Genomic DNA, 24990 nt, shown 5'->3' with positions numbered 1-24990 from the left:
TATCACTGTTTTACAGACTTGAAAATTAATGCTCATCTTGCCTAATATCACAGAGCTAATGAGTGGCAAATCTGGAACTCTTCTGATTCTGTATCCTGTACCTTAACACTATATCCTACTGTTTTAGATACATTAGATTTGAAAGGTCCACCAATCAAGCTCAAGTAGCAGCTGCTTTATTCATCTATAATACATGATATAGCTCCTTTATCCTTATTAGCTATTAATTTATCAATACGAGACTTGCCTATTAACCTCAGATTTCTAAAAGTTCCATCAAAACTGCTTTATTACTACACTAATCAGTTACTGGGAGATACTCTTATATGAAAAGTCTGTTTCACAAGTTCAAGAAGGATCAGTGAATCATACATTTTGCTATATGATCCTCTCAAGGATAAGTTGCCAGATTTTTTCTAAGTTAAATTCCAACTCAGTGAAAGTTGTTTTTAAATACTGAAAGTAAAAACAGCATTATTTTTAACCTTTAATAAACAAGAATCCCATAATAGATGTGGCATGAAAATTAGAATTGGTGAATCATTCAATAAATTATACTTGGAAAATTAGCTAACCTTGAGGAAAATTTTTAATTAGGTTTCTACTTCATAACTTAGAGAAAAATAAATTTTAGAGGAATTAAGTACAATACCTAAAGACCTAAATGTGAAAAACAAAACTTTAAAAAGAAAACATGGGATATCTTAATGACATTGGGATAGAGAAGGATTTCAAAATAAGACACAACAAAGCACAGATTATAAATGAAAAGATTGATATATTTGACTGCCTGGAAATTAAAAACTTCTCTGCATCTCAAGACTCCAAAAACAAAATGCAAATACAAGCTACAACTAGAGAAGATACTAGCAACACTTCTAAGCGATAGAAGATTACTATGTGGACTACATAGTAAATATTCCCATCTTTAAATGTGTAGTTCCTTGAGCAGTGGTTCTTCAGATGTGATCCTCTGACTAGCAGTATCAGCATCACTGGGAACTTTTTAGAAATCCAGGTTCTCAAGGTCCCTGCTCCAGACTACTGAATCAGAAACTGTCATCTTTAACAAGCTCTCCAGGTGATTCTGATGCATGATAAAATTGGATAGCCATTGTATTAGAGTAAACTCAAATGGTAAATAATATGATAGTCTCATCGTCAATCAGAAAATGTAAAATAAAACAGATACTTTTTCATACTTATAAGATTAGCTAAAATGGAAATCTTAAGTTTTAACAAGGATGTGGAGAAACTGTAGCATTGCTGTTGGAAATATAAATAGGCATAACAGTTTTGGCGAGCAATTTGGGAATACCAACAAAGTTGAAGATGGGCATCTTATATGACCAAGTACTTCTACTTTTAGGGAGGTTCGTACTGTAGAAAAAACTCCCACTCAAGGACACAACAGTCACAAATAAAAATTTTTATTGCAGCTCTCTTTGAAATAATGAGACTTTATAACGACTGTCTGTCATAAAGAAATTGATAAACTGGTTTCAGTCCATATAACAAACACTACTGTATAATCTAAAAAGTGAAAGAATTCTGAAGCAAATATGGTAAAAAGTTAGCATCTTTTAAATATGGATAGTGATACATGTGTACTACTTTGTATACTTTGGTTGAAATACTTTATCATTTTAAATTTAAAAATTAAATGGAGTATTAAATATTAAAAAGAGTACCATCTGGCTCTGTCTTACATTTCAGGATTCTGCTTCAAAAGGTGATTGAGTTTGGATAAACCAGAATCTTCAATCTAGCTGAGGGGGGAAGGTGTAACTAGATACCGAAAAACTTTTTTTTAGCAATCAATAAATGCAAATTAATTGAGTATAAATCCCTGAGTAATTGCTGTGGCCCAAAGTAAAGGGACAAACAGGCATATTATAGGACCTTGTGTACAAAATCTATTAGAGTTGAATTTTTTAACTAGGTTTTTTTTTTTTTTTAAATGGGAGAGAGCATGAAGGCTGTATATTCTAAACTGGTACTTCTTAACTTTTTTTTAGCCCATGTCTCATTTTGATAAACATAAATATCTTATATTCTTGGTTAATATAATTTGAAATTTCAAAATATGTTAAATACTATTCTAAAAATGAGTGAATGAAAGCTTTTGTGATTAGAGAGGAGCCCAGTTCCTCTCTCAACGTTTTTATCTGCATATCTAAAAGGGATCTTCAGTTCTCTCAGAAGTGCTAGGGGGAAAGGTCTGACTTGCTATATTAAGCAGGATGGGCAAGGCTATGCTGCTGAAACAAAAGAAACTTGAAATATCAGTGGCCTAACTAGAAGAACTTATTTTCATTCACACTACATGTATAGCACAAATCATTGGAGGACCCTGTTCCATGTAGTCCCTCAGGAACCCACATTGACAGACATTGCCATGTTGTAGCCTCACCACTGAAACACAGGACTGCCAAGGTGCCACAAAGGGGGAAAAAGGATATAGAGGTGACACATTGATTCTTAACTATGTCAGCTGAGAAATGAAATGCATCACTTGTGCTAAGTTCATGGCCCTAAACTAACTGCAGAAGAGGCTGAGAAATGTAGGTGAGCAGATGGAATATTTGATGAACTGTCTCTGTTCCTTATTCTCTTCACCACTTTACTTACACCTCATAGAAAGAATTAGATAGCTCCATGCCCTCGTTCCTCATGTGAACATTCTTTTTTTTTCTTTCTTTTTTTTTTTTTTTTTTTGCGGTATGCGGGCCTCTCACTGCTGTGGCCTCTTGCGGAGCACAGGCTCCAGACGCGCAGGCTCAGCGGCCATGGCTCACGGGCCCAGCCGCTCCGCGGCGTGTGGGATCCTCCCAGACCGGGGCACGAACCCGCGTCCCCTGCATCGGCAGGCGGACTCTCAACCACTGCGCCACCAGGGAAGCCCCATGTGAATATTCTTTATCAGCCAAAGTTTCAGAGGGGAAGGGCATAGGAGTGGTAGAACTCGAACACAAAACTCCACCTTGATCCTCCAAAAGTAACTTGATTGTGTATATTTTGCTTTACACCTTTAATTTTCTCTGGATCACATGATATCAAAGTGAATGTTGAATCTGGTTGTTTGCTATATGCTTTTCTGTCTAGGATGTGAAAGAGCAAAGCACTATCTAGGTCATTTGCAACGTTAAGTCTGTAACATTGCTTTGTTTTCATACCCAAAGTTTCTGAAAAACCAGCTACATAAATGTATGCTTATGTAAATGGGATGATCGACACACAAGGTCTGCTTACTTACGGGGAAGTAAACAGGGAGATTTTTACCAAAAATTCTCCAAATAGGTTTCCTGGAATGTCTTTGACATCTAAATCAAACTTTAGTTCCAAGATCCCTTGGATATCTTCTTGCAAAGATTGAACTGTGTGAGAGAGAAGTCCCCATAAGCTTTTGGGCAAGATTTTCAACTCCAGTAGTGGGAAATCATCACCTTAGTTCATTCAACAGACTAGATAATATTTGAGATTCCCCCTAAACTTGAAGACATTTTCAGTAACTTTGCTTTGAGAACTTAACTTCTTCAACTCGAGAAAATGAAGACTTTTAAGACTAATGAGTAGAGATGTTGTTGTTTGTCATTTGACGTTTCAGGTCAGATATTCAGATATATCTGCCAAATATGCCAAGTGCTATTAAAAATTGTGATTTTTTAATTGTAAAATACACTTAACATAAAGTTTATCATTAGTGATATTTATTATAGTATATTCATAACGTTATGTAAACACTGCCTCTACCCAGCTCTAAAACATGATTTCATCACCCCAAAAGGAAACCCATTAAGCAGTCAGTCCTCCTACTCCCCTCTTCCCAGTCCTTGGCAGCCACTAATCTTTCTCTCTCCATGGATTTGACTGTTCGGCGTATTTCATAAAAGTGAAAGCATTTGATATGTGGCTTTTTGTGACTGGCTTCTTTCACTTAGCGTAATGTTTTCAGGGTTCATCCATGTTGCAGCATGTATCAATGCTTCATTTCTTTTTATGGATGAGTTTTTAAATTATAATTTTTTTTAAATTTATGCAGTTGGTCTTTTTCCTAATACTCTAAAAATAAAGCAGCTTTGTCCTTCATTTCATAAATGCATCAAACATATTTCTTTTTGACAACCAATGAATCTCCACTTGGAACAGAAAGCTAATTATTTTTTGGCGGCATTGGGTCTTCGTTGCTGCTCTCGGGCCTTCTGTAGTGGCGAGCGGGGGCTACTCTTCATTGCGGTGCACAGTCTTCTCATTGCGGTGAACTCTCTTGTTGCGGAGCACGGGCTCTAGGCCCGCGAACTTCAGTAGCTGTGGCACGCGGGCTCTAGAGCACAGGCTCAGTAGTTGTGGCGCACGGGCTCAGTTGCTCCATGGCATGTGGGATCTTCCCGGACCAGGAATCAAACCCATGTCCCCTGCATTGGCAGGTGGATTGTTAACCACTGTGCCACCTTGGAAGTCCAAACCTTTTATTCTTGATGTTTAAATCTTTACAAAGTATATCAAATAATCTGAGGTTTAACATACTTGCCAAATGATATTCTTGCCTTGATAATCAAGCAAGGTTAAGGTCTTCTACACCACTGATCATTGTTTTGGAAGCCAGTGATTAGCCGTAAATGACAAGTGTATCCAAACCCAAAAATCCTCGTGGTGAACTCAGCTTTGCTGGACTGGAATGCCATCACTATACACTTGCATCGTTTTGTTCTCATTTGCTTCATAGAATTTTGATAATCAGTTTTAGTAAACTCTCCCAATTTTTTCTTCTGTGTGTTGAGTCCTACATAACAAATAAAAGAGTGATTGACAGTAGTAAGTTTTCATTGTTTGAAAGGCAAAAAAAGGGGGGGCAGCAGTGAATTTGATCTTTTTCAAAACTATTCCGTCTTTAAATTAAATCTCTTTGGCACTTTATCCTAATTTGGATTATCTTCTGAATTCCTTCTGGAATTTCTTCTCTGTTCTTTTCTCTAGCATATATAAAAATTGAAAACTGTAGCATCCAAGGTTTCTCCAACAGTATGAAGATTTTTATTCTTAGTCATCAAAAATGATGTGTTTTTCATTTGATGTTTTTTAAGTGAGGTATAACTGACATAACATTATATTAGTTTCAGGTGTACAACATAATGATTTGATACTTGTATATACAGGTACACCTCATTTTATTGCGCTTTATTACACTTTACAGATACTGCATTTTTTATAAATTGAAGGTTTGTGGTAAGCCAGCCTGCATTGTCAGATGATGGTTAGCATGTTTTTAGCAATAAAGTATTTTTAATTAAGGTATGTACCTTGTTTTATTAAATGTAATGCTATTGCATACTTGATAGACTATAGTATAGGGTAAAGATGACTTTTATATGCACTAAGAAACCAAAAAATTTGTGTGACTCGCCTTATTGTGGTATTTGTTTTATTGCAGTGGTCTGAAACTGAACCTATAGTACCTCGAGGTATGCTTGTATTGCAGAATGATCACCCCAGTAAATCTAGTTAACATCCGTCACCATACATAAGTTTTCTTACCACAGGAACTTTCAAGATCTACCATCCTAGCTACTTTCAAATACGCAATACAGTATTATTAATTGTAATCACCATGCTGTACATTATATCCCTATGACATTCATTTTGTAACTGGAAATTTTTACCTTTTTGACCTCCTTCACCCATTTTCCCCACTCCCACTCCCACCCCCCCACCTCAGGCCACCACCAGTCGTCACTGTATCCATGGGCTCAGGGTTTTTTTGTCTGTTTTGTTGTTGTTTTTAGATTCCACATATAAGGGAGATCATACGCTGTTTATCCTTTTTTGTCTCACTTATTTCACTTAGCATAGTGCCCTCCAGGTCCATCCATGTTGCCACAAATGGCAAGATTTCACTCATTATTATGGCTGAATAATATTCCATTGAGAGAGAGAGTTTCTTTATCCAAAAAAAATGATGTTTTATGTTGTGTTCTCTCAGACTTTGCCCATAATAATATGAATGGATTTTTTGGTAACATAATCTATTTTCGATTTAATATGAGAGGCACTGTTGGGATTAAGTGGGTGATGTTAACAATATTGAACAAGAGGTATTTCAGGGGTGATATTTATTTATTTATTTTATTGCTTATCTCCATTACATCATTTTATTTTATTTTTTTTAACATCTTTATTGGAGTATAATTGCTTTACAATGGTGTGTTAGTTTCTGCTTTATAACAGAGTGAATCAGTTATACATATACATATGTCCCCACATCTCTTCCCTCTTGCGTCTCCCTCCCTCCCTCCCTCCCTCCCTATCCCACCCCTCTAGGTGGTCACAAAGCACTGAGCTGATCTCCCTGTGCTATGCGGCTGCTTCCCACTAGCTATCTCTTACTTTTGGTAGTGTATATATGTCCATGGCACTCTCTCACTTCGTCCCAGCTTACCCTTCCCCCTCCCCATATCCTCAAGTCCATTCTCTAGTAGGTCTGTGTCTTTATTCTTGTCTTGCCCCTAGGTTCTTCATGACCTTTTTTTTTCTTAGATTCCATATATATGTGTTAGCATACGGTATTTGTTTTTCTTTTTCTGACTTACTTCACTCTGTATGACAGACTCTAGGTCCATCCACCTCACTACAAATAACTCAATTTCATTTCTTTTTATGGCTGAGTAACATTCCATTGTATGTGCCACATCTTCTTTATCCATTCATCTGTCAGTGGACACTTAGGTTGTTTCCATGTCATGGCTATTGTAAATAGTGCTGCAGTGAACATTGTGGTACATGACTCTTTTTGAATTATGGTTTTCTCAGGGTATATGCCCAGTAGTGGGATTGCTGGGTCATATGGTAGTTCTATTTATAGTTTTTTAAGGAACCTCCATACTGTTCTCCACAGTGGCTGTATCAATTTACCTTCCCACCAACAGTGCAAGAGGGTTCCCTTTTCTCCACACCCTCCCCAGCATTTATTGTTTGTAGATTTTTTGATGATGACCATTCTGATGGGTGTGAGATGATATCTCATTGTAGTTTTGATTTGCATTTCTCTAATGATTAATGATGTTGAGCATTCTTTCATGTGTTTGTTGGCAATCTGTATAGCTTCTTCAGAGAAATGTCTATTTAGGTCTTCTGCCCATTTTTGGATTAGGTTGTTTCTTTTTTTGATATTGAGCTGCATGAGCTGCTTGTAAATTTTGGAGATTAATCCTTTGTCAGTTGCTTCATTTGCAAATATTTTCTCCCATTCTGAGGGTTGTCTTTTTGTCTTGTTTATGGTTTCCTTTGCTGTGTAAAAGCTTTTAAGTTTCACTAGGTTCCATTTGTTTATTTTTGTTTTTATTTCCATTTCGGCAGATTAAAGTGGGGAAAGGCTGGAGGCAGGGAAAGCAAGTAGTTAGACATTTTTAGTAATTCAAGAATCATTGTAAATTCCTTAAGGGCAGGGCCTATTGTTGTATTGTTCATCTGTCTATTTCCAGTCTTTGTATAGGTTGTGATACACAGTATAAGTTCATAGTTATAAATCATTTGTGGAACATTGCAGAAAGTAAGCTTAGTGAATAAATAAATGAGTAGATGAATTCTCCTTTATTGTTAAAAGAAAGACAGCTAAAGACTTAAACTAATGTGGTGGCTGGGAAATAGACTAGAAGAACATGGTGGAAAGAGTTAAGAAGGCTAAATGAAGGATTAGAGTATAATACAACAAGAGGAACAAAACTAGGCAGACTCAAAACTGAACACTGGGAAACTAGAGAAAAGAAGGTGCTAAGTAACAACTGAGAAAGAAAATGCCTGTGTACGTGTAGGGGTTTTTTGTTGTTGTCAAGGGAAGAGTTATGCAGGATAATTGCTGATCAGTCTATCAGATATTAAAGCAAGAGCTAATTGGAAAATACCCCATAGACAGTGGAATGAAAAAAATATGGATTTGAGAGTTAATTGCATGTAATTGATAGATTAAGTCATTCTATGGATAAATTCTAAGATTAAACTGTTTCATGAATGAATTCTGGTGAGAATAAGAACAGGCTAAATTATATCATTGTAAGCTTTTTTAAAAAATTGGATCTATGTTTGAGCTCTGCTTTATTGTGTAAGAATAAATTCTGCCACCAAGAATGCCAGTAATCTGTCCATATTTTCCATTGCAATGCAATTCAGTTGTAATGAATATGGCTACCAAAATTTTATTATTTTTTTTTATTGCAGTAGGATTTGTGGCACATTTAAAGCTATCCTGTGGCAAACTCAGCTGGGAAAGAAAACTATACAGTCCTCTGCATAGCAGAAATTTTCTTAAAGGGTACATTTATAGACAAAATGACAAAGTTGCACAACAGTAGTGATAGACAGTCTTACAAGTAGGTTCTCCAAATAGCATCCACTGTTGCAAGTCAGAGAGTAATTACATCTGCATAGCATGGAACAGATTGTTAGTTGTACTTTGGAACAGTTGGCCCTCCGTATCCACAGGTTCTGCATTCGCGGATTAGACCAACCCTGGATCGGATTTGATTCCTCAGTTATGGGGGAACTGTGCATAAGGAGGACTAGCTATATAACACCATTTTATATAAAGAACTTGTGTATCTGTGGATTTTGGTATCCGTGGAGGGGAGAAGGGGGTTCCTGGAACCAATTATCTACGGATATTGAGGGATAACTATATTTTTAAACCTCAGTTCCACCCCCAGTGATAGTAGCATCATCAGTCACATGTTCTAGATTTTTGAGAAATAGAAGAGAAGCCTAGAAATCATCTCATTCATTTCACATTTCTAAGGAAAATCCGCCAGAGCATGGAAGCCTCATAACCAGTTAAATAGTTAGGCTAAGGCCAACTAATAAATAGTCTCTTGACTCCCAATCTAGTACTTTTCCTGTAATATTGCACAACCCTCCTTCTTTATATGTGATTTAAGATGAGAAGTTTTCGTCTAAGCATTGATTTATGGTTTTATTTATACCTAGAATGTAAGAATTATTAGGAAAGTACCATTTTCTCTTACCAACTTTTTATATGCAATAAATTTATCACAAAACTTGACTGTATTATTTTACTGATAAGAAAAAAGCCTAGATTCTGTTTTCTTTGGCAAGTGATTCATTCCACCTGGTTTAAATTTAGATAGTATTTTTAGGGAGGTGTTAGTAAATTTTGTTGAGGGAGAAACAAGAATTTTTTAAATGATCTTTCTTTTTAATCCTTTTTAACCAGCAAGAAGTTGAGAAGTTTACAGACCTAGAGAAACTCTACCTCTACCTTCAGCTGCCTTCTGGTCTCAGCAATGGAGAGAAAAGGTAATACCACTTCTTGTCTTTGCCTCAGTTACAGTGTTTATGTGTGTGTTGTGGTTGTTATTGTTTTGCACTATTCCTAAAACCATCAGGAAACAGACTGTCAAAACAGTAGATCTTTTTAGTCTTTGATCATATTTGGTTAAGTGTTTACCCATAGTTTTTGCTAATTCATTTGTGTACCTGGATAAGTGCTGTGAAATGCAGTTGGGTTATGTTTTATAAACAGATTAGTGTATTTATACAGTGTGGCAGATTTTGAAAATTGAACAGAAAGCCAAAGAATAAACAGATAAGTATTGTGAGCAATAAAGTGCAAGAGTTTTTTTAGGTACTGTCAGGTAAGCAGATCACAGAGCATAAAAAAGAAAAAAAAAATGAATTGCCTGTATGGCACATGAATTTATGATAAATGTGTGATGTTTTAAGTGCTTGCGGGGTATTACTCTATTTTCATTAGTACAAATATTTAATAGCCTCATTTAGAAAATATAGAGAAAAGTTGTTGGTTCATGCATTCTGTTCTTAAAGGAGTTTCTCTACCCTTTTAAGTATTTCTCAGAGTTCATTTCATTCATATAAGTTATGCTTAACATTACTTTAAAAGTATAGGTATGAAAAGAATTGGAATGAAAAATCTGTTGCTTTTACTTTTTTCCCCTTGGACCACATTTTGTAACTATTTTAATAATTTTCTGTCCTAGAAATTGCTCAGTAATTTCTTTGAAAATGCATAAATTATTATTTATGAGAGAGGAGCTTCCCTCATGTTATAAGAGACACTGCCAGATAATAAAAATTTATGATGTTTAGTGGAGGTGTTGTCCTGGAGAGGAGGACTGGTTACAGAAAGGACCATAGAGGGAGACTTGTCCTTTCAGGATCTCTCCAGTGTGAATTCCATTCTGGATCATAGAGGCTTTAGTAAGATTCAGGGTAGTTACTTGAGAATGCTAAGCAAATAGAAAATAAACAATTTTTTCCATAACTTTAATTTTATAGTTTGATGATTTGGTAAGTTTAGGCAAATGAACAGGCAAGTAAATAAACAAATATCCCCTTAGAGGTAATTTTGGCCGAACAAATGCCTTATGTTTTCAATGCTCCATCATCTCTGCCAGTTTAGAGACGGTGGTGGGGATGGAACAGGGCGATAACTTTAGTCAGACACTAGCTATAGAAAATGGCTCGCAACCACAGGTGGACAATTTGTATTTGGATAACTAGGCATATACTTTATGTCCTGAGTTTGGTTTGGTCATTTATAGTGAGTTTACACACAGTCCTTTAGTGGAACATTTAGGCCTGGTTCAAAAACTATCAATGAATTGCTGTCTAGTTCAGCTAAAACATGTTTTTGTTTTATGATTAGTGATCAGAATGCCATGTCATCTAGTCGGGCACAGCAAATGCATGCCTTTTCCTGGATTCGGAATACCCTAGAGGAGCATCCTGAGACTTCACTGCCCAAACAGGAAGTCTATGATGAGTACAAGTAAGTATTATGTGTATATGTCAGGCATGCAGTATATTAAAGAGATGATATACTATACTTGGCTACAATGATTTGTTTTATCATTGGCAAATATCATACTGGTATATGAGAGTTTAACTTAGAAATCTCTGGATTCCATTCATTTCTAAGCTCCTCTGGTAGCGTGTGTAATAAAGAACAGGATTACTGAATAAAAGGATTTCTTTAGAGTTCTTCTGGATCACAGGAGGGATGTCTGAGGGCAGAGGGACAATGGAGTAGGTTTGGTGAATAAAAGTATTCCTGTGAAGTTCTTAAGGATGACAAGAAGGGTGTGTCTGGGGTTCGTAGAGGGACAGTGGATGGCAATAAATAAATCAATGCATAAGGAAAAACTAAAACATGTTTTTTATTTAGATTTCTTAAATGTCTTTTTCATGAATTCAAAACTTTCCTAATCATTTTCTGTGCCACCCCGAGAAAAAGCTAAGTATCTAGAATGTTGTGAATAACTTACTCAGACGAAGGAGTTCAGTGGCTTGCACATAGAAGACACTCAAACAGTTTTGATTGTACAGATAACTTATTTAAACACGGAAAACACAAGTATAGAGGCTAATGGGCCTTTCTGGATAAATGTTACAGATGCTGAATCTAGTCTTGTTTAACATTTTATAATTGATTTGGAAGCGGGAATTTGTTCTAGCAGAGTAAGTGAAACCAAAATTTTCTGGGTATTGAAATATCAAAGCAAGGACCACGTATGTGTTGTACTTACACAATGTGGAAGAAAAGTGTCAAATAAGTGCTGCTGTTAGCCAGTGTAAGATGATGCAAAAGAACTACACTTACTGAGAAGATTATTGGTATCTAGAAATAAAACTTTCTGTGCTCATTCAAAATTCTGATTCCCTCACCTTAAGAAATGCAGTAGAACTGGAGAAAGTCTAGAGAAATATGTCTGAAATAATCAAGGGAACAAGGTTAAACTGAACAGCTTTAGATTTTTCCTCTTTAGAAAAATTAAAGCTAAGAGTACATGTGATCCAAGTCTGTAAAGTTCATTTTCTCAGTCTATAACAGTCTACTGAATACCTGCTATGTGCCATGTCAAACCCTGTAAGAAGTTCTGAGGATACAACAAATAAAACACAGCTTCTGCCCTCATCAAGAATATGAAAAAACAAAAACAAACAAAATATATATATATATAAATATATATATAGTGAGCATGAATTCTTAACTACAAGTTAATTCTAATTAAGATAGAGATAACCTTGTGAAACTACAAAGAAGTAAATTTAAATTGATTAAAAGTTTATTAATATCAAGCAAACGTGATATGTTTAAGAAACCCTGTATCGAGGATCAAGAGAATAGGTGCTGTCGTTAAACTTGTGTGACCTGGACAGGTGTTTTAACCACTATTTTTTCAGTTGCATAATCTATAAAATGAGGTGATTGAAGAGGTATGAGGTTTCCTTTAGCTCTAAAATTCTGAAAGTTGTCTGAGGTAGGAAATGAGGAAAACAAATTATCCAAAATGTCTCATGTTTCCCAAAAGGCAAATCGGACAAATTAATGCATGACATTTCCATAATGAATTAATAAGGAAACCGAGGATATTTATATATTTTTGAAGTGATATCCTTCCCCTGCACAACCCTTTGCATCACCATTAGAGACAGCACCCTACATTTGTGGAAGTATGACTCTGAACCATTAAAGCAGTCCTTACGTTCCTAAAAGTTTCCTGCCTTGGGCAAAGCACAGTTATATTTTTCTATAATATTTTGCTGTGAAATCATTTTCTAAGGTTCTCATAAATTCTTACAATTCTTTTCACTAAGAAAAGTTAAAGGTTTTTCCTAAACAAAAGAGAACCAAAACATAACATTGTTTTGGGACAAGGAATGGTAGCTCCAATTTTGAGTGGTTTATTCGCAATTCAGTAGAGAGCAACTGAAATAAAAGGAAGTAACTTAGGCTAGAGTTTTAAAAGGAAGTAGTAGGTAAGGGAAATTCTTGATAATGACGTAAATAGGAAAGAAATACCAGTTCTGTTCATGGAATTTGAAAGTATTATACTAATGATTGTCTCTTTATAAAAATCAGTATATTACTATACAATAGTACTGTAACTGAATCTGAGTATTTTAGTTCAAAACACATTTCACTAAGAATGTACGCTATTCACTGTTGTATTCTACATAGTGTTTCCACATAGTAGGCACTAATTTAATATTAAGAGTGACTAGGGACCAGTCTCTCCCATCAGGAAACTTGCACAAACCTCTTAGATAGCCTCATCCACCAGAGGGCACCCAGCAGAAGCACTTCAGACCTAGGGACACATACAGACTGAAAGTGAGGGGATGGAAAAAGGTATTCCATGCAAATGGAAATGAAAAGAAAGCTGGAGGAGCAATACTCATCTCAGATAAAACAGACTTTAAATCAAAGAATGTTACAAGAGACAGGGAAGGACACTACATAATGATGAAGGGATCAATCCAAGAAGAAGGTATAACAATTATAAATATATATGAACCCAACATAGGAGCACCTCAATACATAAGGCAACTGCTAAAACAGCTATAAAAGAGGAAATCGACAGTAACACAATAGTGGTGGGGGACTTTAACACCTCATTTACACCAATGGACAGATCATCCAAACAGAAAATTAATAAAGAAACACAAGCTTTAAATGATACAACACACCAGATAGATTTAATTGATATTTATAGGACATTCCATCCAAAAACAGCAGATTACAGTTTCTTCTGAACTTCACATGGAACATTCTCCAGGATAGATTACATCTTGGGTCACAAATCAAGCCTCAGTAAATTTAAGAAAATTGAAATCATATCAAGCATCTTTTCTGACCACAACACTATGTGATTAGTAATCAGTTACAGGGAAAAAAAACATAAAAATCACAAACACATGGAGGCTAAACAATGCGTTACTAAATAACCAAAATATCACTGAAGAAATCAAAGAGGAAATCAAAAAATACCTAGAGACAAATGACAATGAAAACACAACGATCCAAAACTTATGTGATGCAGCAAAAGCAGTTCTAAGAGGGAAGTTTATAGCAAAACAAGCCTACCTCAAGAAACAAGAAAAATCTCAAACAATCTAATCTTACACCTAAAGGAACTACAGAAAGAAGAACAAACAAAACCCAAACTTAGTAGAAGGAACGAAATCATAAAGATCAGAGCAGAAATAAATTAAATAGAAACAAAGAAAACAATAGCAAAGATCAATAAAACTAAAAGCTTGTTCTTTGAGAAGATAAACAAAATTGATAAACCATTAGCCAGACTCATCAAGAATAAGAGGGAGAGGACTCAAATCAATAAAATTAGAAATGAAAAAGGAGAAGTTACAACAGACACCGCACTAGTACAAAGCATCGTAAGAGACTATTCCAGTAACTCTATGCCAATAAAATGGACAACCTGGAAGAAATGGACAAATTATTAGGAAGATATAACCTTCCAAGAGTGAACCAGGAATAAATAGACAATCTGAAGAGACCAATCAGAAGTAATGAAATTGAAACTGTGATTAAAAACCTTCCAACAAACACAAAAGTCTAGGCCAAGATGGCTTCACAGGTGAATTCTGTCAAACATTTAGAGAAGAGATAACACCCATCCTTTTCAAACGCTTCCAAAAAATTACAGAGGAAGAAACACTCCCAGACTCATTCTGTGAGGCCACCATCACCCTGATACCAAAACCAGACAAAGATAGTCAAAAAAAGAAAATTACAGACCAGTATCACTGATGAATATAGGTGCAAAAATCCTCAACAAAATACTAGCAAACAGAATCCAACAACACATTAAAAGGATCATACACTATGATCAAGTGGGATTTTTCCCAGGGATGCAAGGATTCTTCAGTATACGCAAATCAATCAATGTGATACAGCATATTAACAAACTGAGAGTAAAAACCATATGATCATCTCAACAGATGCAGAAAAGGCTTTTGACAAAATTGAATACCCATTTATGATAAAAACTCTCCAGAAATTGGGCATAGAGAGAACCTACCTCAACATAATAAAGGCCATATATGACAAACCCACAGCAAACATCATTCTCAATGGTGAAAAGCTGAAAGTATTTCCTCTAAGTTCAGGAACAAGACAAGGATGTCCACTCTTGCCACTATTATTCAACATAGTTTTGGAAGTCCTAGCCACAGCAATCAGAGAAGAAAAAGAAATAAAGGAATACAAATTAGAAAAGAAGAAGTAAAACTGTCACTGTTTGCAGATGACACGATACTATACATAGATAATGCTAAAGATGCCACAAGAAAACTACTAGAGCTAATCAATGAATTTGGTAAAGTTGCAGGATACAAAATTAATGCACAGAAATCTCTTTGCATTCCTATACACTAATGATGAAAAATCTGAAAGAGAAATTAAGGAAACACTCCCATTTACCACTGCAACAAAAAGAATGAAATACCTAGGAATAAACCTTCCTAGGGAGACAAAAGACCTGTATGCAGAAAACTGTAAGACACTGATGAAAGAAGTTAAGGAAGATATCAACAGATGGAGAGATATACCATGTTCTTGGATTGGAAGAATCAATATTGTGAAAATGACTATACTACCCAAAGCAATCTACAGATTCAATGCAATCCCTATCAAATTACCAATGGCAGTTTTTACAGAACTAGAACAAAAAATCTTAAAATTTGTATGGAAACACAAAAGACCCCCAATAGCCAAAGCAGTCTTGAGGGAAGAAAAATAGAGCTGGAGGAATCAGACTCCTTGACTTCAGACTATGCTACAAAGCTACAGTAATCAAGACAGTATGGTATTGGCCCCAAAACAGAAATATAGATCTATGGAACAGGATAGAAAGCCCAGAGATAAACCCATACACCTATGGTCAACTAATCTATGACAAAGGAGGCAGGAATATACAATGGAGAAAAGACAGTCTTTTCAATAAGTGGTGCTGGGAAAACTGGACAGCTACATGTAAAAGAATGAAATTAGAACACTCCCTAACACCATACACAAAAATAAACTCAAAATGGATTAGAGACCTAAATGTAGGACTGGACACTATAAAACTCTTAGAGGAAAACATAGGAAGAACACTCTCTGACATAAATCATAGCAAGTTCTTTGTTTGATCCACCTCCTAGAGTAATGGAAATAAAACCAAAAATAAGTAAATGGGACCTAATGAAACTTAAAACCTTTTACACAGCAAAGGAAAAACCATAAACAAGACGAAAAGACAACCCTCAGAATGGGAGAAAATATTTACCAACAAATCAGTGGACAAAGGATTAATCTCCAAAGTGTATAAACAGCTCATGCGGCTCAATATTAAAAAAAAAAAACAACCCAATCCAAAAATGGGCAGAAGACCTAAATAGACATTTCTCCAAAGAAGTCATACAGATGGCCAGGAAGCACATGAAAAGCTGCTCAATATCACTAATTATTAGAGAAATGCAAATCAAAACTACAGTGAGGTATCACCTCACACCAGTTAGAATGGGCATCACCAGAAAATCTACAAACAACAAATGCTGGAGAGGGTTTGGAGAAGAGGGAACCCTTTTGCACTATTGGTGGAAATGTAAATTGATACAGCCACTATGGAGAACAGTATGGAGGTTCCTTAAAAAACTAAAAACGGAATAACCATATGACCCAACAATCCCACTACTGGGCATATACCCAGAGAGAACCATATTTCAAAAAGACACATGCACCCTAATGTTCATTGCAGCACTATTTCCAATAGCCAGGTCATGGAAGCAATCTAAATGCCCATTGACAGACGAATGGATAAAGAAGATGTGGCACATATATACAATGGAATATTATTCAGCCATAAAAAGAAACGAAATTGGGTCATTTGTAGAGATGTGGATGGATGTAGAGACTGTCATACAGAGTGAAGTAAGTCAGAAAGAGAAAAATAAATATCGTACATTAATGCATATATGTGGAACCTAGAAAAATGGTACAGATGAACCAGTTTGCAGGGCAGAAATAGAGAAACATATGTAGAGAACAAACGTATGGACACCAAGGGGGGAAAGTGGTGGGCTCGGGGGGTGGTGTGATGAATTTGGAGGTTGCGATTGACTAATATGTATAAAATGGATAAGTAATAAGAACCTGCTGTATAAAAAAATAAATAAAATTCAAAAAAAAATGAGTGACTTGAATGGAATCTGATCTTGACATTCATAATAAAATTTCAGTGTTACAAGTCTTCTAGTACACTACCATCCCCATTGTATAGGCAAAACATTAAAACTTGAAAGTTAGGTGACTCTTCCAGTGTTCCAAAATTTGTCAGGGATGAATATAAGGCTAGAACTCAGATTCCATGAGTAGTTCATAATAAGTGAGAAGGCAAACCTGTTCAATTTGAGTGATATGAAGCAGAGTGAGTAGAATAGGTTGGGAAAGTAGTTAGAAATAAAGTTGCCTAGGGCTTCCACTTAGTGTCAATAAATAAGCTGCACAAAATATGAATCTGTTAATATACAGTTAGTATACATGCATACAGATAATGTGAGTGTTGTAAGAGACACAGCACAGTAACATCTATTAGCAGCATGCCATGTTCTAAGAAGAAAGTATGTTTGTGTTTCCACAGAATTACAGCATGTGGGAGCTCCAAGCTATTCTCTCATTTCATTGTACATTGCCTAAAACCATAATTTGCTATGTGGGTTTAAATAACTTGATGAAAACTGTAGAAAGGCTAGAGACAAAAAGTAGATCAAAGTATTAGGAAATAGATACTTAAACGTTTTTAAATTATGTTGTCTAGAGAAAGCAAAATGGAATATAGCTATATTTTTTTAAAGGACAAGAAGTTTAAATCACAGGAGGAGAGATTTCAATTAGACACAAAATAACACTTCCTGCCAGAAGAGATTTTTAGAGAAATTTTGTCCTTTTCTACAGGCCTTTTGGACTAGTCATTTTCCAGTTTGGAATGCCTTAATGAGGTTTCCTGAGTAAAAACATAGAGTGACAAACCTTAAATTGAATCTGTTCTAAATATTCATTGAAAAATATTATTAATGTGAAATGTACATTTATTTTAAGCCATTCCTATTCATTGCAGTGATGTTTAGATATCTTTGTGTGAAAATCAATCCCTTTCATAGCCATTAAAATCAGAATCCCTTTGAGAGAAAAAATGAAGATGTAATCTAAGACAGTATGGTTTCTTTTAACTGTATTTTTATGCTAAATTAAGATATTAATAGAACCAAAGTTTTAAGGGACTTCCCACATGGAAAGACAGTCGATTTACAAACTATTGTGAATTTTTATATTTGTTGAAACTTCTGAAGTCTGATAATCACATGTGTTTATGAAAGTGATGATTAATGTGTTAATTTTTCTAATTATGAAAGTAGTATGTGTTCATCATGAATGTTTTGGCAGGTAGTTATAAATGTATAAAAAGAAAACTAGCACCAGTAATCTTACTACCTACAAGTAACCATTTTGGCTTATTTTTTCTTTTTCTTTTTTCTACCACCTTCTTTTCATGTATATGTTCTTGTTATTGTTTAATCAAATCTTGACCCCACTGGTTACCCAATTCTTGAATGGGGGAACAGTTGCAAATAATACTGCAGTGAACATTCTTGACTATATAATTTAGTGTAGATTATTACAATTGGAATTGCTGCTTATGAACCATTATATATTAAGGATATTAAGTATTGAAATATAAGTTTTTTTCAAGATTGCTGTTTATTATTTAATTTTTTAATAAGTAGTCTGATCTGTCTTCTTTCTTTGCAGCTTGTAACATTGCTATTTTGCTTAGAAAGAACTTCTTCCCAATTCCATTAGCAGCTGAATACTCATGTGTATTTTCCCTAGATATTACTTACTTCATTTTTCACATATAACCCATTAGTTCTTCTAGACCAAATATATACATTTATTTTGATAAATGCCATAAGATAAGGAGCTAATTTTAATTTTTTCTAAATGGTTAATTTCCCAGTCTTATTTATTGACAATTTTTTTCTCAATACTAATCTATAATGTAATTTTTATCTTACTAAAGCCTTTAGGATTCAATTTTCTTCCTTTGTATTTTTCTGTTCTTATGCCAGTACCATACCATTTTTAAGTATTTTAGCCATTAAATGTTTAAAAAGCTAGTGGGACCAGTCTTCCTTCATTATTCCTCTTTTTCAAAAATTTCCATGGTTTTATTTTCATACCACTTAATATTTCTTGTGAAGTTTGGAATCACTTTTCTAACTTTTTTTTAAAAGGGAAACCTCAAAGGAATTTTGATTCAAAATGCATTAAATACGAAAATTTATTTTAGAAAAATTAACTTCAGAGCTAGAAGTATGTTTCTTAACATCTTTCTCGTGTCGTTCAGTAAAGTTTTAGTTATTTTTCCTTCAATTGACTCCACTTATTTTTCTTGTTAAGTTTATTCCTTACAAATTTTTATTATGTTATTTATATTATGAAAAATGTATTTTCTTATTTTATTATTGGTTTGGTTTGTAAGATATCTGTAGACGTCTATTATATTTATGTTGCACATTTTATATTTAGTGAACTTTGTTTAATCCTAATTTTTCAGCTATTACTTTGGACTCTTCTGGGTAGCGTTTATCCTGTATATCTTCCTCATCCTCTTTATTTAATTACATTGAATTGAATTGATTTTCCTTCTGACTTTGAATAATAGCAATAATAGGCATCATTTTGTCTTACAGTTCTTTGATGTTAAGGGTGTATCATTTATAATTGACCAAGACTTTATTGGCTTTCTTATGAGAAATTGATATTGAAATTCATCTAATGCTTTTTGGGCATCTGTTAAGATTATTCATTGCTTCTTCTGTTACCTATTGATATGATATATAAAGATACTACCTAATATAAACCCTTCTTTTATTCCTAGAATGAATGTCTTCTTCATGTCAAGATCTGTAATCTTTTAGCATACTGTTGGTTTCTATTTTCAAGTATATTTTTTAGGATCTTTGCATCTATATTCATAAGTGAATATGGTCTGTAATTTTCTGTTTTTGTGCTGTCTTTGTCAAGTTTTGATATCGGGTTTGGCCAGCTTCATAAATGAATTAGAACTCTTTCCCTAATTTCCTGTGCTCTGGAACAGTTTATATAGTTTGGGAATTATTTGTTCTTGAAAATGTTAAAGAACTCAACTATAATACCATCTAGGCCTGGAACCTTTGTTGGAGGTAATTCATTGACAATTTTGGGGGTTTTTTTTTCTGGTTAGATTTTTACTTCGTTAGTCAGTTTTGGTAATTGGTTTTTCCTGGAATTCATTCATATTTTCAAATATATTGGCATAACATTATATATACTATTTTCTCACAAATTGAATATCTTCTTTAGCTGTTATATCCTTTTTTTATATTTCTAGTTTTAGTCATTTGAATTTTCCCCTTTTTTTCAAAGTATATTTAGCTGTAGTTTATTTTTATTGGTTTTGTTAAAAAAAAAACCCTAAGATTGATAAGTCAGTTTTTTTTTTTTTTTTGCCTGATGTCTCATTTTTAGGTGTCTATTTCTGTTACCCTGATTTTCTCAGGTTTTTTCCTTATTAAATGGAATGCTTACTTCGTTTTCATTCTTTTCATATTTAAGATAAAAAAGACGGCACCATTACAATGGAGAAGCATATGAGGATGATGAACATCATCCTTGGGGTGGTGTTCCTTGTCAGACCTCCTAATATGGCCAGTGAATAACACTCACTGTTGGCATTTTATTTGCAGTAGTGATTGAGTGAAGGACCGTAATCATAATATGCTCACTACTTGCTACTGTTTGTTTTAATATTCAACTATAGTAGTGTTTTAAAAATTAAATGAAGGGGCTTCCCTGGTGACGCAGTGGTTGGGAGTCCGCCTGCTGATGCAGGGGACACGGGTTTGTGCCCCGGTCCGGGAAGATCCCACATGCCGCGGAGCGGCTAGGCCCGTGAGCCATGGCCGCTCAGCCTGCGCGTCCGGAGCCTGTGCTCCACAAGGGGAGAGGCCACAGCAGTGAGAGGCCCGTGTACCGCCAAAAAAAAAAAAAATTAAATGAAGAATAAACTTGAATATAAAAGCTCAAAAAAAAAATCTCCGAATTGGATCTTTATTTTTAATTCCACTTTCATTCTTCTGCTATACACGGCCTGGTAGTCAACATTCTACACGACTCTCTTTCCATTCAGGAGAGCCATCTTTATATCTATGAATTTGCCTCTTATAGTTCTGGCTGTATTCCTTAGGTATGGATATGATTACCTTTATTTTCTAATATACCTTTATTTTCTAATAGTGTGCAATTATAGCTTTGATTTCTTCTTTGACCCAAAATAGTTAGGAGTGGTTTTTTTAACTTTTCACGTGCTTGAGGGAGTTGAGGGCTTTTTCCATTTTGTTTTGCACTTTATTAATTCCTAGTTTTATTATATTATAGTCAAAGAATGTGGCTCATTCAATTTTTGATTTTTTTATAATCATTGAGGTTTACTTTCAGACTAACGTTCAATTTTTATAAATATGTCTGGACGTTCTCTTTATTTGCACTGTATATTGACTTATATTGATAAGCACTGAATCCAGTTCCTGTAATTTTCAGATCCTTCGAATTCTGCAAGAAGTCCTTACTCTTTTGTCTGTTTAATTAGTTTAGCATGAGTACTGTGTTAATCTCTTACAAAAGTGATATTTCTCACAGTTCCTTATGGTGTTTTTAATGGGTTTTGCTGCACAGGTCTTGGGACTGTTAGACAAAAAACATTCATGATTATATATCTTTATGATAGTTAAAGCCTATTGTCAACAAAAAAAAAGATCCTCTGTCATATTAAATGCATTTTGTCTTAAATTCTCCTTTGATACCAATATTTGTAACCCATTCTGGATATCTGTCTAATATAAGTATATAGTTTTCCATCCTTTTATTTTTACCATTTATGTCATTTTGTTTTAGGCAGTTTACATTATTATGTTTCTAAAGTTTTTAATCTAAAATTGTCTTTGGTCTTAAAATCTGACCGATAGGAGAAGCTGGTGGAATGAACCAGTCTGAGAACTCTGATGTTTGCAAACACTTAGCAACAGAGACAGCAGCAGCCACAGTTCCTGCTGCTTTTTCCTGCTGTATGCTAGAGAAACACAAGCATTAATCCTAAGTGGATTTCTTACTAAATAATATGTAGCCTGTTTTAGCATTCCTGAAAATCTGTTTGCTTTCATTCTCGGTAGGATCACAAATGTTCAGATTTATAAACTTGACAACTTTGGCTGCAGTGTTCCCTGGGACACAGATGTTCTCTCCAAATCCATTTTTTTTAAATCTATGTAATATTTTAAGGAATATGATTATTTTGCTTTTTATTTTTTTTAATTTAAAAAGAATTTTTTTTTTTTTTTGGCTGTGTTGGGTCTTTGTTGGCTGCGTGCGGGCTTTCTTTAGTTGCAGCGAGCTGGGGATACTCTTCGTTGCAGTGCACGGGCTTCTCGTTGCGGTAGCTTCTCTTGTTGCGGAGCATGGGCTCTAGGTGCGCGGGCTTCAGTATTTGTGGCATGCGGGCTCAGTAGCTGTGGCTCGTGGGCTCTAGAGCGCAAGCTCAGTAGTTGTGGCGCACGGGCTTAGTTGCTCTGCGGCATGTGGGATCTTCCCGGACCAGGGCTCGAATCCATGTCCCCTGCATTGGCAGGCGGACTCTTAACCACTGCGCCACCAGGGAATTCCCTGTTTTGCTTTTTAGTTTGTGCATGGTCATTAATTTTGTATGTGTGATACTTTAGTGCTTACCCATCTACGTTTGTAATTTGTTGTATTAATCAATGTAAGTTAAATTCTTAGGACAACCTTGAAGGTAGAAATAAATTCTAATAACATACTTGTTTTAAGACCTTTAAAATAGTGAACATTTCATGAGTTAAATGACATATATATGTTTTACAGCAACCTATAATCTAGGTCAGACCTAAACATATGTGTAGAATTTATAAATTTCTTAAATACGTATTGTTTAATGTTACATCACCTGTATGAAATAAATGGAAGCAGATATTATTCCTGCTTTGTGGATGATGTTCTTATGATTCAGAAGTGAATTGTTTTGGACAAATCTGAAACCAGGTTTTCTGACTTCAAAGCTGGGCTCTTTTTACATTAATCCCTATTACCTCTAGAAACTTGTCCCAAATGCTATCCTTTTTCTTTTTTATATAAATTTATTTATTTATTTTATTTGGCTGTGTTGGGTCTTCGTTGCTGCACGCGGGCTTCCTCTAGTTGTGGCACATGGGAGCTACTCTTTGTTGTGGTGTGCGGGCTTCTCATTGCGGTGGCTTCTCTTGTTGCAGAGCACGGGCTCTAGGCACGCGGGCTTCAGTAGTTGTGGCTCACAGGCTCTAGAGCGCAGGCTCAGTAGTTGTGGTGCACAGGCTTAGTTGCTCCGTGGCACGTGGGATCTTCCTGGACCAGGGCTCGAACCCGTGTCCCCTGCACTGGCAGGCAGATTCTTAACTACTGCACCACCAGGAAGTCCCTGCTATTCTTTTTAAAATTTAAAATTTTAGAGTAGCATTTGCCAAGCCTTAATTGTATTTTAAATATATATAACTAATTGGAAATAGTAAGCTAAAACTTAAAAGTGATCAATTTTGGGATTACTGACTTTTTGTTCATATTTGATAGTTAAATATGTACTAAATATGCTTAAGACATAAATTGGTTTAAGATTTTTACCATTTAAATTTACATTAATATTTGTAGTCTGAATTGTTACCCTAAATACATTGTCTAGCCTTTAAGTTATTACTTTTCAGGTAAGTTTTTTTTCACACTTCCTTGGTGTGGCCTGTTTCACAGAGGTCCTTATCCTAGTTTTCTGTTTTCCCTGTGTTTCCTTTGACTTGATTCTCAAGGAGCTAGTTGATAATCTGTCTTTCCCTCACCTTCTCTATGTTTCTGACCTCTGGTACTTTCACAGAGCGCTCATTTACTCTCATCTTCCTCTCCTCAACTCTTTACAATAATAATAGGAAGAGCAGTAACAGCACAGTGGAGAATAAAGCTGGAATTGTAAATATTATATCAGGAAAGGAACTAGTTCTGTTACTTGACACATTTGTAGAGAAGACTGACTGACTTGTCCAAAATTACACCAACTGTACTAAACATATGTTATAGTCATAACTGGAACTACAAAGCAAGTCTCCTAATTTAAAATCAGTCCTTTCCAATACCCCCACCCGTGTAAACTGCATGTTCATGAGCCCAGCTGTTCCATATCTTGAATCTTTCTGTTATCAATCCATCACTGCTCTTACTACCTTAACTTTTTCGTCTGCCACTAACATGATATGTTGCAATTGATAGGCACTGAGTACTTTTCTTTTAGCTAATGCTATTAAGACTTCAACATTACTACTCCTGAGGACAAATTAAAATAAATTATTAAAAATAAATTAATTTGAGTGCATTAATTCACCGAGCATTATATGCACACAATCCCTGCTCTCAAATAGGAGAAACAGACCAGTAAGTAAACAGGTGCAAAGAAAGAGTTACTATAGCTTAACTTGGTGAATTGAAGGCAGACGTCACAGAAGAGGTGACTTCTATAAAAACTGAGAAGTTTACCAAGCAGACTAGGGATTGAGAAGGGGATTCTAGGTGGAAGGTGCAATACGTAATGCATGGAGGCTTATAATCAGAGTTCAGGAGAAGATGTCAGAGACCAGGCCAAAAACGTTAGACTACTTCCATGACCAGGTCATGCAGGCTCACTGAAAACTTAATAAAAACAAACATCGGCAGAAAGTGAGAAACTGTAAGGTTAAGGAGAGAATTAGTATTTAAGAGTTAGGAACAGGAAGAACAAGAGCCCTCCAAAAATGAAGAGGAATTTAAAAGAGAAGCAAGAAAGCACGTTGTGTTATAATGTGAGAAAAGAGATTATTTTGAGAAGGGAATTCGCTCCAGTCTCGTGTGCCTCAGGCAGCTCAAGTAAGAAGGAAGACAAGAAAGTCAGTTAATAGCCTATTTGGAATCTGTTGCCAGAGCAGTTTCCGCATCGTATTAGGGAATGAAGCCTGATTTCAATGTCATGAAAGGTAAATAGGTGGGAAGTAAAGAACTTGAGTAGAGACTTATTT

General features: G+C 35.2%; 1 protein-coding gene across 1 annotated transcript in view; it reads left to right on the top strand.

Moving 5' to 3' along the window:
* The window catches only part of RFX7 (regulatory factor X7), a 150229-nt gene that overhangs the window by 73281 nt on the left and 51958 nt on the right, over nt 1-24990 (top strand). Inside the window, exons 3-4 of the mRNA XM_067747679.1 lie at nt 9221-9303; nt 10673-10795. Of these exons, the coding sequence (XP_067603780.1) occupies nt 9221-9303; nt 10673-10795 (206 nt within the window). The remainder of the gene's footprint in view (nt 1-9220; nt 9304-10672; nt 10796-24990) is intronic.

This window comes from Pseudorca crassidens, chromosome 1 (genome assembly GCF_039906515.1).
Source record: "Pseudorca crassidens isolate mPseCra1 chromosome 1, mPseCra1.hap1, whole genome shotgun sequence".
NCBI classification, from domain to species: domain Eukaryota; kingdom Metazoa; phylum Chordata; class Mammalia; order Artiodactyla; family Delphinidae; genus Pseudorca; species Pseudorca crassidens.
Note: the sequence above shows the minus strand (reverse complement) of the source record. Positions and strands in the feature narration are given on the sequence as shown.